We start from the raw sequence: 17,588 nt of genomic DNA on the forward strand, positions 1-17,588 counted from the left end.
TGACTTCGTCTAAGGTCTCAGGGGTACAGGGCTCTTCAGGACTGCCTGCAGCAGAGTAGACAGAGACAAAGAAGGCATTCAATAACTCTGCCATCTCTGTATCTTCTGTCACCAGGGCACCCATCCCGTTCATCAGTGGGCCTACATTGCCTCTGGTGTTAGTTTTATCTGCCATGTATTTGAAAAAGCTCTTTTTGCTGTCCTTGACCCCTCTCGCCAGATTTAATTCTAAGGAGGCCTTAGTCATCCTAGCTGCCTTCCTACATCCTCTAGCAGCAGCCTTATATTCCTCCCAAGTGGCCAGCCCCTCCTTCCATGACCTGTAAACTCTCCTCTTCCACTTGAGCATACCCAGCAATTCCCTATTTAGCCACGCAGGTCTCCTGGCCCTCTTCCTTGACTTCCTACATGTCGGGATGCTCTGATCTTGAGCTCTTCTTGCCCAGTGAGGTGTGGCTCAGACTCTTCACTGAGGAGGATAGATAGTTTTGTTCTGATAATCCTACCCTAATTTTCTGTTGACTCCTGCAGCAGCGTTTTAATTCCTCTTCACAATTTTTCCATCCTAGCACAAATGAAAGCAATAGCAGCAGGGATATTATATCCACCACAAAATTCAGGGAGAGCAGCAGCTACAATTTTCTTTTTTACAGTATTTTCCAATAAACACCATGGATTTTCTTCTGTCCCTTTGCTACCAATCTCTTCATAGGATATATGTGCTGGAGGGAACACTCTAATCCACACTCTGTCTATATTTAAAGACAGATCAATAGGAGAATGGATGGGAAGTGACAAACCATGTTGAGTAAGCACATCATTAGTTCCTGTGACTCCTCATTGGAAAAATTCTCCCTTAAGATTAGCCTACTGCCATCACTTAGTATTACATTTTGTGTAACAGTGAATATCTCTCCTGTTTTCCTATTCCCTCTCCAAAGCATAATGTTCCATGTACAGATAAACAGCCTTATTACTGGAAATAAGCAAAAACTGGACTGTGTGAACACAGACAGCAGTAATAACAAACATTTTATTTGTAAAAATGCTTCCTGCGAGAAAACATTGGTTCAACCAGCCCACAATAGTAGAAAAATGGTCAGACTGAACCATATCTAAATTTTGCTGTCTGCAGCTAATTTCTGCTGGTTAGATGCTATTAAAAATCACTCTGCTTTGAGTTAAAGAAATTAAGCTTAGCAGATGTTTATTCATAATTTAAGCTAGTTAATAATAGAAAAGTAATATGAAGAGAAACCAACACTCTCTATTTCCATTAAAGTAATAGAAATTATTATTATAGGCTAATAATTCATGCTAGTAAAAAGCTAGAACTTTTAAAGCCAGATCTTGCACTTTCAAGTAGTTCTGTTTTAAGGAGAAATACAGACATGTAAATGTTATTCAAGATGTCAGATCATTAAAATGCCATTTGAAATATCCTGGCAAGATCATTCACAGGCCTACCTACCAGACAAGATATGAAACTGAATGATAGCTCCGGTGATTAAGCAAGCCCTCTGGAGGCTCTTACAGAATTTCTGATACTTGCTGGTGTCACTTTTCTGCCATTTGATGTGCTACTAGTATTGCTTCTTTTTTTTTATTTTTTCTTAATTTAATAAAATGAATACTATTCTGTCTTTTCTCCCAACTAAATAAAATGTTTTATAAAATAGCTTTAAAAAGCTCATTACCTTCTTATTTGTTTCTGCTGGCTCATTTAAGCATCATAAACAGCTAACACTGCATTTTAAGCCACAACACAAAATAAATATATTATTAAAGGAAAACATGGGACAAGAGCACACAATCATTCAAATTAATGAGCTCTGTCCTTTAATAATAAATTTTTAACATTCCTCCTTACATATTTTTAATTAATGTAGCTTCAACACAGCTGCAAATATGCAGTTAAGAATTACTAGTAAGAGCTTTGTCAACTCAATAAACTTTTCCAATTACCAATAAAACTTCTTAATATTAACAGAATAACGAGCATATTATCCTATTCTCTGTGTATACAAATATAGGCAAAAGAAGAAAATCAAAGCTATCTTACAGTACTGAAAAGAAGAAACAATGAGATTTTATCCATTCTACTTTTTACTTGTCTATGCTGTACCACCAGAAATCATACACCACTTCCTACTGAACCTGAGTGAATGGGGTATAAAGAGTCTCTTTAGTTACAAACATAGAAAAAGGCTTTGCTGGAAAAAGAATGGAAATAAAAGAAGGCAAAAGACAAAGTGCATTCTTAGCTGAAAGAACAAAGATGTTTGGAGCATAAAAATGTAAAAATTAAATTTTCTAAGTTCTTTCTTTTTTAAGTTCTTAATCAAAAGAGGCTATGCGTTTTGAGGATCAAAACTAGAAAAAGCATATCTTGAAATACATTGTGAACTAATTTAGTACAGCAACATTAGCGCAGAACTCTGTACATCAGCACTTTACACCACATGTCCCTGTAGACCAAAGTGAAAGCATGCTTATATCAAATCTTAACTATGTTTATCAGTAAACCTGAAGGGTCAGATGGTAAAAGCCGAGTTCAACAAAGGTAAACCTGGCACACTTTTTTCTTGCTTTTAAACATGCACTTGGATTAATTTCCTGTGCTGTGTAGGCTTCCAAGAACAAAATGAAATATTTGTTTTCAACAAGTCTATAAAATAATAGAGTTTAGATTAATTAAAAAATAACAAAAGAAGCAGATGTTTTTTCTCCTTTCTCCTCTAAGAGAAGGGCAGGGGAGAGAAGACTGAAATGCAAAGAGGCAACTTATTGATATTTAAAGAAAAATCAATTTCAAGAGAATGAATGTCTACTTACTGAAGGAAAGGATGATTACATGGGGAAAAAAAAACCAAAACCCACAGATTTCAAACAGAAAATGTAACTAAGAGATGTCCATCTAAAGAAAGTTAAAAGCAATATATCAAAATTTCAAGGGACAGACTTGGATTGAAGAAAATACTCATTTGTAGTAAGCTTAAAAAAAAACACATTAGAAATCAAAGAGGGAAAAAGGCATCTTCTTTTACCAGAAATTTGCATTTCAGGAATATGTAACATGCAATCCATTTCAAAAGAAAGAACACTTTAAATAAACATCTGAAGAAATTAAGTACTGTGTTTTATGAAAAGCAGCGTACCCTGAGACAATAAGAATTCTCCACTGACAAGTGGCCCATGACATGCATTGACCTCCTGGGGATTTGATGCCAACATCGAAGCAAAGAGCTGCCTCAAAGCAGAATTTACTCTGTGTCTCTACAGTGGTGAAAGTTTTGAGAAAATTACAGTTCACAGTAAATGTACTTCATTTTCCAACAGGAACCTCTTACTTCACCAGCTTTTCCCATCATCTGTAACTGCAGGAGGCAGAAGCCTTTGCAGTCTGTTCTGCACACTCCCTGGTGACTAAGGTAGAAAAGGGCAATAGGAGAAGGGGAAGGAAAGATTAAAAGATTAGGACAGTGGGGTTGAGGAGGTTGTGGGCACAAGATCTACAGTTCATGTTCTGAGAAAAGTGCTGTGCAGGAGGAGCAAGAGGCACACTTTCAAGTGGCTTTTGTGAGTCATAACAGATAAAAGTGCTGCTTCTTTCTTCATTAATGTAAGAAAATATGCGAAAATATAGCTCTAAACCTTGTTTAGCATGTCAACACCATCTGAGGTTGAACCCGTTTTGCCAATAATAATCGATAAAACACAGGAAAATGATAAAAACTGGTAAAAGATGGAGAGCAGCAACACTGAATGAAAATCCATGAGAGATCTCTCCTACAGCAACACCAATTGATTTCTGTAACAGTGATAACTGCTAATGGAATAGAGAGAGCAACGTGTTGAGAGAGCAATGTGTTGAGAAAGCAGGACTTCAGGCACTAAAGTTATAAGAATTGAATATAAGGTAAACTACTATTACATAGTCTAACAACATTTACATCAGTCTCTTGCAAGAGATCTCTGAGGAAACCAAACAACAGTCAAGTTCTGATTCTGTGACAGTTATTTCAAGCTTATATATTCATAGTTTAAAATTTACTCTGGTTGTAGCACTTGTCATTCCTACAGGTGTTATGGGGAAAACAGATAATATCATGATGCAAAAGGTGACTTTTCACATTTTAAAATTCTAAAATTTTACTTACAAGTATCTATTTATACCTTTGAATTTGAGTAAATATTTTTTCTGCCTACAACAGAATTTTTTCTTGATTTTTCACAGGAACAATAAGCTAAAGAGCTGTTTTAAAGCTTTTCCTTAGAAATTACAGGGAAATACATACTTTGCTTGCCTTTGCTTTTCAGTTTCAAGCCTTTATTTCCTTTTACACATAAATTGCTCCAAAGCAGCTTTCTAGGATGAAGCACAAAACCACCTTTTACATACATTAAAAAACTGATTTTTTTTTTGCAATTTTTAAAGGTTTGCATACTTGGGGTGCTGAAAACTGCATTTATAAGCATTAAGATTATTTTGGTGCTGTGCTGCATGCCTACATATATTTACAGTAAAATCTAGTCCAATCCCCCTCCACACTTTTAATATATCTCTTTGCTCATCTATAAAGTACGTAGAGGCATTTTTAGCTTCATAAATAAATCACTATTGCTGAACATAATCTAAATGTCTAAAGCATCTGTCATTTTTTGTGTACCCATTATTGATATTTGATTAAAAGGCGTTCAACCTACAATTTCAGCTGTTAACAGGATGGATAGTTAAAATACACAAGGAATGTGGAAATAAAATGAGCCTGCTGGGACATATTTGCAATGGAATACCTTGAAGACTTAATTTGATTCACTTCTCTGTTTCATACTCCTGTAAATCAGGTGTGATTCAACTTGGACAATTCACTGACAGACTGGATGCTTACATGAATTAAAAAAAAAATAATAAAAAAACATTCTCCTTCCAATCTTGTTTTAAGATAATCAGACAGTGTTTTCATTTCAGAAAAGTCAGTTGGAGCTTTGTGCTGTTTGGGACAAGTTTTCCATCCTTAGTGCTTATGCAATGCATTTTTATTGTGTTTGGTACCTCAAGGCTTTGGAAAGAAGTTGCAATATATATTTAAAATTCCCTGTCCTTTCAGTTCTTCATGTTAACTCATATTCAATTTCCTCATAAAATAATACAGTAAAAGAATTTCTAAATGTCACTCATTACAAAGCGTGCTCAGTTTAACCTTTTAAAGGTACACTAGATTCATAGTTTGAAGTGCCTTAGAGAAGGAAATAAGGTAAAGAAAAAAACTTTGGTCATCATCTTGGAAAAGAATTCACTTTAAAAGATGTTTTACACTCCTTTTATAACCTGGACTAATTTTCACTCTCACAGCCAAATTATAATTCTGTGAAAATGCTAAAATTCTAATAGATGCTAATAGAAAAATACACAAGATCACTGTAACATTAATATAACTTGCCAAAATTAGTCACAATTCAGAACAATTTCCTCACATATATCGTATTCATGCCACTAGCAACACAGATAGTACACCAAGGATCCACATACATATATTAAAAGTACATTAAAACCCACCAATAAAACCCTTCCTTATGCTCCATTTATAATGTAGGGGAAAAATAAAATCAAAGTACAAAGCTGGCTTACTTCCAGTATGATCAGCACGTAGACACCTACTAATATGATGGACGCAATTGTTACTTGTGCCTCTATATTTGCATGGAGATATTGATGCTTCATGGAGAGAGGAACACTTCCAGGCCCCTGTAGGAAAGCTTGAATGTTTATGAAGATGGTGCCTCTGGTGGAAGAAAGAAAAAAAAGAAGTTTTGCTTATTTCTGGAATGAAATAATAGCATTAGTTTTATTTATGCATTAATTTTATATTCAGTACCTATAAATATTTGTGCATGTGTTGTACATTTACAATCACAAGCAACTTCGTAACATTTTCATTCTACACCTCTAAATAGCATTGTTTAGAAAGCAACTAAAGTACAAACCAGCCTTGTAAATCCATTAAAAAGCCACAAAATGTCATCCTTTCCTGCTCCTCTGAAACAGACAGTGGTAGATTATTTTAAAACATTAGCTATTTTTTCAGTCAGGTCTAAGTAAACTACTATTTCAATGAAACATTTCTCAGTTTCTCTTAGCCAACCTGTTTGGTATCTGAAAGGTTCTTGTTGTGATGATTTGCTGATTTCTTCTTGAACTTAAAGATAGAGACCAGTTGTATGCCACCTGAAAGAGATCAAGTACATTTTGCAATATCAAAAGTCAGTGAAAGTGATATGTCTCTGCTGTAGGGTTTTATTCCTTTTTGTTCTCTGTCCTGTTCAATTAGGAGAATTTAGGACAGGGCATAACACACATCAGTCTAAATTAATCCACCTGATTGAAGCAAACTCATTCCCTCACTCAATCAATGAAGTGAGAGATGCATCCAGGAGTTGCAGGAGAGACAGGATGCCAAATCACACTTTATATTGGCTACAGGGAGCACCTAAGACTCAGAAGCAACAATGTGGTTCACTCCCAAAAACTGCCTGGGAAGAAAACTGACATACATAAGGTAGAGATGATGAAAGGCCCAGGAGCAATGTCATACCCCCAGACATGGTAGAATTTCAATAAACAAAATTACTGTTTGCTGATTTTCCAGAAAAAATAAATTAAAAATATCTTCAGAAAAAAAAACACTTTGTTCATTACTACACACTGATATTCACGCAAGGACCTAAATCCTATGCCTGTCCTGGCCCTATATGCTACGAAGTGCAATAAAAAACAGCTTAATCAGCCAGCCTGGGACATCTGACACAAGTGTCTGACGAGCAGGGGAGGTTAACTTGGGTACCTACTCCTTCAGTCATGTCAAGACCTCCACTGATATGCCAGCAGAGGTGAGCTGCTGCAGCCAGCTCTCCACTGGCTGCCCCACAGCAGCATGAAGGCTGCTTGGGGATTGCTGCTGACAGCACAGGTCACAGCAGCCTCCTCATTGTGGGGTTGTGCGGATTAAAGAGTAATTGTCATTATGGTGTTGTTTGCCATGTTGAGGTAGTGGGACTAATCTTTTGCTGTAGACTATGAGATAGGGTGAAAGCAGGAATATTGATGGCATTGTTCAGCTGCGCTGTCACCGGTAGAGGCAGGCTATCCCATCATGTAAACAGAATGGCAGGCAGTTGTTTGTATGTCAATGTTATTTATTAAATGATGAAGCTTATTTTTATTTTTCAGTGATAAACAATGACAGGCTGTAAAAGATCCTCCTTTGCTAAGTTATCTGGAAGAGAAGAGCAGGAACTTTTTAGAAAACAACAACAATGAGAAAGCCTTAAGAGAAATAAAGCAAATAAATGTGACACATTTAAGAAAAGAATTTGCAATAAAATGTGAAAATGTATTTTAGTGAGTGCAAAAAGGCACTTTGCACTTATTTCTCTTTCTAAGACAACTTTTGAAACATTGCCTATTTTAAACACAAGAACTTCCATGCTAAGTGTCAGGCAAGGGGCATAAATTTTACAAAATTTTAATATAGGAAGCTAAAGGAAATCCTACACAGACAAAAGAATGTGCAACTTTACTCTTATTAGAACAAGTTTTTTAATGCTGACATTGACACACCTCACAGCAGCGAAAAGCACAATAATTTAGTTTGCACAATGGTGATGGAAATACAAGTGATAAAACATCTCAAAAATTTAAAGACCATCACCTGCTGCTGGTGTCTCCTTCTTGATCCAGCATCTTCAGACTGGCTGATTTGTACTACAATGTACTCCTCTGTTTGGTCATCAGCTATATCTTCTACAAATGGGCCTCCTATGTCTAACTTTAGCAGGGAAGAATCATGAAAATCGGTCAGATTCATAGCTGTTAATAAAGTTGTTAAGGTGTAAATTTCCAGTAAAAAATTAGTATAAGCTGTGCAATATCAGCAAAAAATATAGATTAGTCAACTTATATTGAAAAACATATTCTTCAGCTAAAATGCTTAAGAAACTATGAAAAGAACAAAATAGATACCTACTTCCTCACCAAGAAGCATTGCTTTGGCCAGGTTCTGTCCTTTTCTAGGTTTGTTTTTTTTTTTTGAGACCACTAGTGTTTTTATCTGATGCTGTACATGTACCAAGATCTAAATTAGTATACAGAAATACGTTGTAGAGGCAGAGAATTAAGCCTCTTTAAGTGTTTTGCCACGTGAAAGGCAGCATCATTAACTCAGCAATTTAAACATCATAGAATTTGTATTGGGGAAAACAATGTGGAAGCTCCAACCATGGGGAAACTAAACAAGAGTCAATGTCCTATTCATGCCAGAGGATTTGCTTTCTGGTCAAAATTTTACTCACCAGATAGAAAGCCAAGGCACCACCAAGAAAATAAAAACTCTTAAAAAAGGAAAAGACTTCATTTAATACATACATGTTCTGGTGAAAGCATGCAACTTAATCACATGTTGGAGTATCTTAACACTTTTATCATCTGACATTTAATGGAGCACACTAAAAAGAGTGAACCTATTCCACAAAAAGCCATACAAGATCATACCTACCAGAAGGATTTTTCCAGAAAGTCATTTTTTGTCCACAGAACTCAGGAGATTTTAATGGGAGAATTAAAAATACAGTGTAGTTAGAGGGGACTCAAAGCAGTACTGTGCCCTGCTTCCCAGTGAGCCCCCGTAGGGCCATCCATGGTAGACAAGTCTTTTTCGGGGAGGTGGAGTATATAGTCTCAGCTAGGAAAGCTTTGTGACATTATGCATGCAGGAGTCTTTCATCTTTAAAAGAGCTTTGTCTGTCCACACTCTCAGCAGAACTGAATCTAGAGAAAAGATTTCTGTCACAATAGCCCAAAAAAGACCCTACCAGATCTCATGATGTTGCAAAGTAATCTAACTGTCACCCCACTTAGCCCAGTGAGCGGACCACTCAGCACCAGTGTCACACATGCCACTCCTTAAGAATGAAACTCCCAAGCATCTATTTGCTTAAAGGAATCACACAGAAAAGATAAAAAAATAGCCTTGGATGCAACAATTCAGGAGACACCTCTTGTCAGGACAATTTAGATGCACAGCCCTTAGCAAGCATAAATACAAATTACAACAGTTCTTTTCTGGTTCTGAAGAGTTTTAAGTGTGTTTTGGCATCACCATTTTTCTGTGTCCTAATTAATACATAATATTAATTTCCACAGGAGCTATAGCTATACCTTTAGCTAGAGACATTAATTATACCTTCTGAAAGGCCAGCTGACCTAAAGTCATTAACCTGATGATTTGGGACACCTCTTGACAGTATGCCTTTTATTAGGAGTGTAGCCAGTAATTTATGTCTTTAAAAGCTTCAGGTGCACATAATTAGAGCAGCTTCCTTTTAAGCAATACTTTTAAAATAAATCCTGTAATTACCTAGATGACACATTCAGGAGCTATTATAAAGGATGCTTAAAATTAAAGGGGGGAAGAATTAAACCTTATTTTCAAGAAGAGTGGTTCCTTCCTTCTTTTCCTACAAAGATAGAGATACTTAAGAAGTTTTTCCATTCCTTTCTGTGCATTTATAAAATTATCAGAAAGAGTCCTAGCAAAACCGGTTCTCCTTTGCTTGCAAGTGGAACTGAATGTCATTCACCAGTCTGCATTGAGGCTCTGAAATCCCATCAGAGTTATCTTTCTCCGAACAATATTTAGAGACTCTGTCATAATTCCATTGTTATACTGCAGCAGATCACAGCCTTTATGAAAGGTGGAATCAAAATAAACCAGGAGAAAGCTTCAGCCACGCTTATAGGAATCAAAATGCAATTTTTTTTCATTAAGCTACTTTTCAGAATGTTTTTGTTCTGCCTTATCTTGGTTTTATATTTCCCTTAAATTGCCAGAATGTGATTTCCTCTATATTTAAATCACTCAGATGTGACTAACTTGTGGGAAAACTATCTTTTTATTTCTAATATCCCCTTTTGTTCTGCTGGGACTTTTTGCCTTTTCTGAACTTTTTTTGTAATGCGGCCTCCAATTTGGGCCTCTAAAGCAAAAAAATCTCCCTGACAAGATTTACGGCCAGAGCTTTTATTTTTTTATTTCACTTCAGCTAAGCTGCCTCATTTTTATGTAGTTCTATTCTTGAAATTATATTACTGCTGTGAATTACCCTGTCAAGGGATTTGCCTTTGTGTATGCTTTGTGAACCATTACACAGCGGCTGTCTATATTTACATCTGGCTCAAGACTGGGTCCACTGCTCAGAGTTAAACCTGTTTTTTTCTGATCTTGGTTTTCTAACTAGCTGCTCCTAGAAGGTACTGAAGAGTGTGTGAGAATCACCTCAGTTCACTTTACATTTTTTTAGCTTATGTAGCCAACACAACAGAATGGATGCAGTGGCTAAAATTTTGAATTGGTATTTGTTCACTACAGTTTATAGTTCCATACTGTGGACATCCGCATCTGAGTTGGTTACTCCCTTAACATCACTGAAAAGAGAGTGCTGTTAAGACAGAAATCATTGCTTCATTTTAGACTACCACACAAAGATGAGAGGAATCATTCATGAAAAGCATTGGTTCTCTCTATGAACTATAAAGGGAGCCTGGGATGAGTCAGGCATACCTGGGACTAGTCACTTCTTAAATACTGAGTCTCTGCTCTACCCTCCACCATGTCATTATTTCAGTATGTATAGAGCTAGCTGAAAAGCCATGATTGACAGAGATTCTGTTATATTTGCATGCAGATGGCTGGCTTCATGCTTTCTTTAACACCTACTTGTATACCTTACTCTGCCTACTGTAAAACTTACCTTGAGAATACTATGTCTACTGATGATTTTTCACCAGGTTTTTGAGGTATCCATATACTATTGACCTGATTTATGACCAGGTCACTCATGCTAGTTTCTCTAGGATATTACCATTTTAAAGAAGGTATTTTGCATGGGTCTTAGCATGTATTTCTACATGTTGTTCTTAACTTAGGTTATTTCTGCGTCACTCTCTGCAGTTTTCTCTTTTGATGTCCTATCCCTGTTCGTAGCTTATGAGGTCATCCCTTCACAATATACCAAGTTGAATCACATGCTTTCCTGCATTTATTGGTTTCCTCATCTGAAGAATATTTTTTTTTTCTTTTTGGAGTGTCAGCAATGTGGTTCCATTTTTGTCTATATCGGATCCATCCTTTCTCTCTGTGTTCCATCAGTTCTAGAAGTTTTGTGAGTCCTTAATAAACTCTCTTTTCTATAATATTTTCTCAATATACCTTGAGATTCTGCTTCTTTGCCCTCCTTTGCAGGTTGTCCTGGTCTTCACTCATCTACTTAGCAGCTTGAACATTGCAGGCCAAAATGCTTAGTACATTTTCAACAGCATCAACAAACATAAATGATTTTTAAATGTATTCTGCAAGGAAAAATGATGGAGGAATATCTGACAGTAGAGAACTAGAGTTACAAAACAAAAATTGAAAAAAAAAAAAAATCAGAGGGGAAAAGAACTAAAGGTATTAGAGAGGTTGTTTCATTCGTCAAGTTAACTTAGGCACCCTTGGAGAAGACCACATCTTTAGAACCTCTGTGGAAGCTGAAGGGTCTAACAACATCTGACTACATTCTTTGCTTCACAGCCTTTATTTCTATACATAACACTTGTTCAGGGAGTGGGTATGGTAATTTTCAGTGTCATTAATGGTCATGGCATGATTACAAGTTTTCCTAGTGACCTTTTCTTGCTCCACGATTAACACAGTTGCAGCAATCATTCAAACTCATGCAACTTCAGGAAGGAATTTGATAATAGGGTCATCTTATGTCTGCTCAGTCTCCCTATAAACTTCCATATGTGGAATTGTTCTAAATAGTTTCAGTGAATCCAAATGAAATGAGAAAAATTCAACATATTACTGCTATTGAGATACATCTTCTAATTTCTGTGTTTGAGATCTTAATCCTGAACTGAATGTGATGATATCCCTCAGAGCTACTGAAGAGAGAGGTAAGTCAGTGACAATGGCCACTGGCTAGCGTATGTGGTATCTCTTGTTTGTCTGATTAGGACTAATCAAAGACCTGTTCAGCCATGACTTGAAATGATGTATTTTCATTAAGTTGTGTCTTGCATGTAAAGAGCAATTGAGTAAAGAGCCTTTCAGATTGGGTGCTGCGCAAATGTATACCTTGCAAAATGTCAGCCCTTGCTCCGAACATTTTACTGAGGAGATATCAAACATTTAAAGCAAATAACCAGATCAGGAGTGAAAGGCTTTAAAAGGTATTTGTAAAAATGCAGGCTGCTTGTCCAGGCTCAGAATTCACAATTCACTCCCCATTCATGATCACGTTTCAGGTCCAAGAGAAGGAAGTTCTGAAAACCAGTCTGAAAAGGGAAAATTAAATTGCTTCACCTAGGCTGATCTAGCTTTCCCTCACCTATAATAGGAACTGGCACAAGTACAGAGGCTGAGGGGGAAACACAAGATTGTTATTGAAGCACTCACCAGGGACAGAGTAAAGATGGAAATTCACAGCTCAACAAGGTAAGTGTGAAACCCATTGCACAGAAATGCAGTGGAAGAAGTTTTATTTTTTCTTGTAAAAAGAAAATATTTCTAATATAGAGAAGTGTAAAAATAATAATAATTGTGTCAGGTGCAGTTGAAGAAAAAGGCACTGTATCAGGGAGACAGACACTTCTTTAAAAAACTGTGATGGCATATAGTTTGATTGCATAATTCCTTAAGAACATCAACAAATACCCATTACTTTCTAATTTCATAAAGCCTAGTTCAATTCAAAAAGTTAATGCACAGTTCTGCTCCAGCTGTCTGTTCCTTGCTGCTGAAGAAAAAAAATAAAATTTTGCTTAGATCATGGCAGAAGTTATTAGAAATTAAGGAACAAACATGGAGAATATTTAGCATTTCAGAAGATTCTTCAAGCCTAGAAACCAATGTAAGTTATGGGGAAGAACATGAATATATCTTATTCGATTGATCAGTTTGTTCGACCAGTTAATGGAGAGAAGTGCCTGAAGGTTTGAATGGCCAGTTACAGAAAATAAAAATGTTTATGTTTTAAAAGAGGTACATGTGACTAAAACTAAGGAATGCTGGAATTTATTCACTCTATGTATTTTCTTCCATTTTATAATCCACTTTCCAAAGGCACATCATCCTATTAATTATTGATGCTCTGCACTTAACATACAACCTTAAAGCATGAGATCTGAGGAGAAAAAAAAACAAAAAACAAAGAGCTTCACACATTTACATCAATAGGGCCATTGAATCTTGCTTCTTGCAGGAAAGAGTCCTCTAGCCAGGCTTCAAAACTTACTTTTTTCTGCCACTAGAGAGCTGACTGTTAGAACTTTTAAGAAACTAATTCTTAAGTGTTGTTAAGAAAGAACACTGTTACCACTATTTTGAAAAACTATACTAAATGTGCTGAATTTATATCTTGTGCCATAGGGAAATCACTATTAAAAAAAAAAAGGCAAGAAAAGCAAGCTTAGAAACTCAAAAAGCTTCTCTTAATTCACAGGAGGCAAAATACTGTTTTCAAAAACTGCACTCAACACACCTCAGTGCTGTATGCCAGGTTTGTACCCATGGGGATAGGCAAAGCAAAGACAGATACAAGTGGGCTAATAAAAAAATCATATAATGGGAAAGAAAACAGCTGGACTAAATTCAGAAGAGAGATAAAGGTGTAGAAATATAAACAAATGGGAACTAGAGCAAGTGAAAAAGTGCTAAAAAGATGTCACCCCCACACCAGCTGATGCAGGTCCCTCCCAACACCAGAAACAGAATGCCCTGCCTCTGGGCAAGCCTGAGATCTAATGGGTGTGACAGAAAAACCACAAATATCTAAGTAACACCAGGATGACAAAGGACATGAAGTCCAAAGGGGATCACTTGATATGGTTTTTAAAAATTTTTCTAACTTTGTTTTGATTTTTCTTATGTATGCAGATGCATCACATAACACACACATCGATATGCATGGGCACATGAACTCGGAAAAAAGTACAGAGGTTAGTACCCGTGCGGCACTTCTTAACAGCTTCTGGGGCATATGCAAGAGTTAAAGGGTGTTAATTTGTATAATTTGGCATCATATAAGTTAAGAGACTTATTTTCCACCCAAAGCAGTCTCACACTATAACCTCTAAGGTGTTTGTGAGAAGGACTACTGCAGCACACCTGTCAGGCTACCATGAAATTCTTGTAGTGGCACTTAATGTCTGCTGGGAATACCTCAGTCTGTCAGCCAGCATAAATCACAAATTCAACATTGCTGTGTGAATGGTTAATCTTATCCAAGCCTAGACAAAAAGCTGAATACTTCCTTCACTACCCAACAAAGTGGATGACAAGCACATGAGCTTACTTCTGCGCGAATGAAGACTGGCAGCAAGAGCGAGATGACATTCAGAATTGCTGGTGCCCTTTCCAAACCTTATTCAGCAATCTTTCTCCTTGACCGTTCTTACTTGAATTACCATATCACTCTGAAAATGAAGCATGGCTTTGCTGGTTTGCTTGCCTCTCACATATTTTATCTCAGCTCTGTGACTTCAGGTAGGAGACAGAACATCCAGTTTTCGACACACATAACACAAATTAAGAAGCTTCAGCTTCACATTTGTTGTGTAAGAAAGGGGAATGCTGTATTCTGACTGTCTGACACCTATTTTTCTCAAAGCACCTTGACAGGATAGATAAATGTGAAATATAGGAACACCTGTTTGAACTCAAATCCCAATTCCATCAGCACTTCCCTGAAACAAACAAAAGGAATAGATGGTTGCAGAGTCAGTGTGTACAATGCAGCAGCTATGGTTCCAACTCAAAATCTGTTGAAAGAGAGGAAATCCCTAAGCTATGTTATGACAGTTGACTAAAACTTGAACTTAAAGACCCAACAACACCCTCTCCCTTGGCAGACTGGGCCACGAAAGCCCTGGTGGTGTACAACACCATATATATAGGAGCTTTCACTGGGATACTTCCACACTCTTGGCTTCATGCAAGCTGAACATAAGGACTGTGTGGGCACCACAGGGTGCACAGGCAGGTGCCAGTCAGTATAACTTGGATAGGGAGCACGACTGTGGCCTGCATCAAAGGACAAGTCGCAGTGAAGCCCAGGTTCTGAGGACACCCAGTTTTCTCAGGGTGTAAAACAGAAAACAACCACCCACCTAGTTCGACCAGTTTATCAAGGAAACTTCAGTTGAATTTTGTGGGGTTTGAAAGAAGGATACAGAAACTTTCCAGAGGTGATACAGCCAACATCTGCCAGGACACACCTTGATCTGGATAAGTGACAAATAAAATCTAGAGCAAGGATAAAAAACATTCATTAATAACACAAAAACTGAAAAACTTAAAAATATTATCTCAAATAATATTATCTCAAATAATTATCTCAAAGATTATCTCAAATACTTAAAACAAAGTCTTTCAATCTGTACATTAAATTGTAAGATTGTTTTCAGTATTTTCAGGTATGTTTACACCACAGCTAAAAAGGAGCCCTGGGATACTTAACAAACATAAGTAATATTCCTTTTGTAAATTTACTGCCAAAGTCAAATATTTGATGTATTTTATCCAAGCGTCTCCTAGGACAAAGCTGTAATCTTAAGGATGTATCTGGAAAGCAACACCCACATCTGAGGCAATAGATTGTCCTCTTTTTTTTTTTTTTTCTGATACAGAAGCCCTCCAAGACAAAAAGGATGTCCTTGCAGGAGCTAAAGGCATAAACTCCAACCTTTTGAAATGTTTCTCAAGTCTTGCAGTCTAAGATTTTGCTGATTTTGAAGATTCTGGAGGGGAGGACAGCTTCCCTCCCTGTGGCCTTCTAGCTTCAACACCATGGAGCACTACCATTGCTGTTGCATCCTCCCAGCTTTTGCATGTGCTGTTGCATCCTCCCAGCACAGCTATTCCTATGAACATTCCTCAGGTGTTAGCCAGTATCTGAAGACTCATAGACTCATCCTAAATTCAGCAAGGAACCGTAAAGAACATACAAATTTGAGTGCCAGCTGCCTCCTCAGTCTCAACTTCTTACACTATCATATTGTCCAGGGTGGTGGCTAGTGCACCAAACAGTGGTGTGATTAGGCATGAAGCCCTGAACAATATTTTCATCTTTTTTCTATCTGTCTCCCACCCTCAAGACATTTTTCTATTAGCTAAGACAACACATCATACCTCATTTTGAACTAATTTTAAGGAAATAGAATGATTCTGTGATTCTATGTTTCTGTGAAATGAGGGCCAGGGGAGGATTGCAAATCCAATACTTACAGAGCAAACAACTACAAAGATAAAAAGGCCTGAAACTTTTAGGAATTTTAGACAGCATCTGAAACATAAGAAACATGAATTTATTATATTGCTAATTTCAAACAAATCTTTTCTGTTCTCTTAGTAGCTCTGACATTTCCGAAGCATCATGGTAAGCATTTATGGGAGATAATAGACCACATCAGAGTATGGACACATAAGTCAGGGTCAGCATGGGCTTGGGAAGCCTCAGGGACTATAAAGGCTCTTGCCCCAGATTTGCTGCCAGCTGGGTCTCATTGCACAGGAAGGTTTTCCCCTCAGGAAAGCTGCAGCACGAGCAGGTGCAAGGAGCTGGAGCTGCTTCTCCACTGCTATTGCTAGCCACCAACAGATCCAGAGACCCATCAGCCCACACTGGTCGCTCCCAGGGAGGCAAAAGAGCATTGCCATCACAGGGAGGTGGCATGACCAAGCAGAAAGCATAGCATTTTGCATAGTGGGGTGGTGTCATCAATGAGTTCCCCAAAAATTGAACTTCTAACATACATCCTGAAAAGTATTGGGAAAAGACAGTTAGACAGCTTTAAGTACCTTCTGGTTGTAATAGTGCTTCTTTAAACCAAATATACTTCATGAGCATGTCTAGATAAAACAGCTAGCAAAACTAGATATTTTTTTCCATAAAATGTCTGTGCCTTTTGAAGGAATACCCAGTTCTGGAGACGTAATGACTTCAAATCTTCTGAAGTGTCAGAGCTTACTGGGTTAAGAAAAAATAACTCTAAATTAAAATTAAATTAAAATGTGGATGTTGCAAATGCATGCTCTCAAATAATACATCTTAAGATTTAGCACTTTTAAATTGCCATCTTTTTTAATATTACCATAAGAGGCAACTCTAATTATTTTCTGGCTGCTCAACAGTATGCTACACAGATGTCTTAATTTACAGAACTCTTTTTGGTGATATGCCCTTATTACATCTTTTCATTAATAGGAGGTATTGATGTTCTTATTCCTTTTATTTTTTTTTTTAAGTGAACATTCAAACATTGTTTTTCTGACAGAATGATGAATGTAAGGTTTGACTTAAGCCTGATGACAAGCAGGAAGGAAAAAATTTCAAGTTACTAGATAAATCAGTTGAAAAGGGAACAGTATAATAAATAACTGAAATTGACAGATGCTCTAGAACAAAATATTAAATCAGAGTAGTCTGAAGAGAGTTGGGAATAATTTTTAATCACAGTGGAAATAATTCCCTATATTAAGTTCATT

At 36.9% G+C, this 17,588-nt stretch overlaps 1 protein-coding gene across 1 annotated transcript in view; it reads right to left on the reverse strand.

Annotated features, from left to right (window-relative positions):
• The window catches only part of OCA2 (OCA2 melanosomal transmembrane protein), a 189,865-nt gene that overhangs the window by 122,032 nt on the left and 50,245 nt on the right, over positions 1–17,588 (reverse strand). The window contains exons 5-9 of the mRNA XM_057404472.1: positions 16,329–16,386; positions 15,275–15,347; positions 7,713–7,870; positions 6,147–6,229; positions 5,633–5,786 (exon numbers count right to left, since the gene is read on the reverse strand). Of these exons, the coding sequence (XP_057260455.1) occupies positions 5,633–5,786; positions 6,147–6,229; positions 7,713–7,870; positions 15,275–15,347; positions 16,329–16,386 (526 nt within the window). The remainder of the gene's footprint in view (positions 1–5,632; positions 5,787–6,146; positions 6,230–7,712; positions 7,871–15,274; positions 15,348–16,328; positions 16,387–17,588) is intronic.

The sequence above is a fragment of the Pezoporus wallicus genome, unplaced genomic scaffold, assembly GCF_028554395.1.
Source record: "Pezoporus wallicus isolate ANWC-B61680 ecotype Strahan unplaced genomic scaffold, APGP_CSIRO_Pwel_v1 contig_5787, whole genome shotgun sequence".
In the NCBI taxonomy this organism is placed as follows: domain Eukaryota; kingdom Metazoa; phylum Chordata; class Aves; order Psittaciformes; family Psittacidae; genus Pezoporus; species Pezoporus wallicus.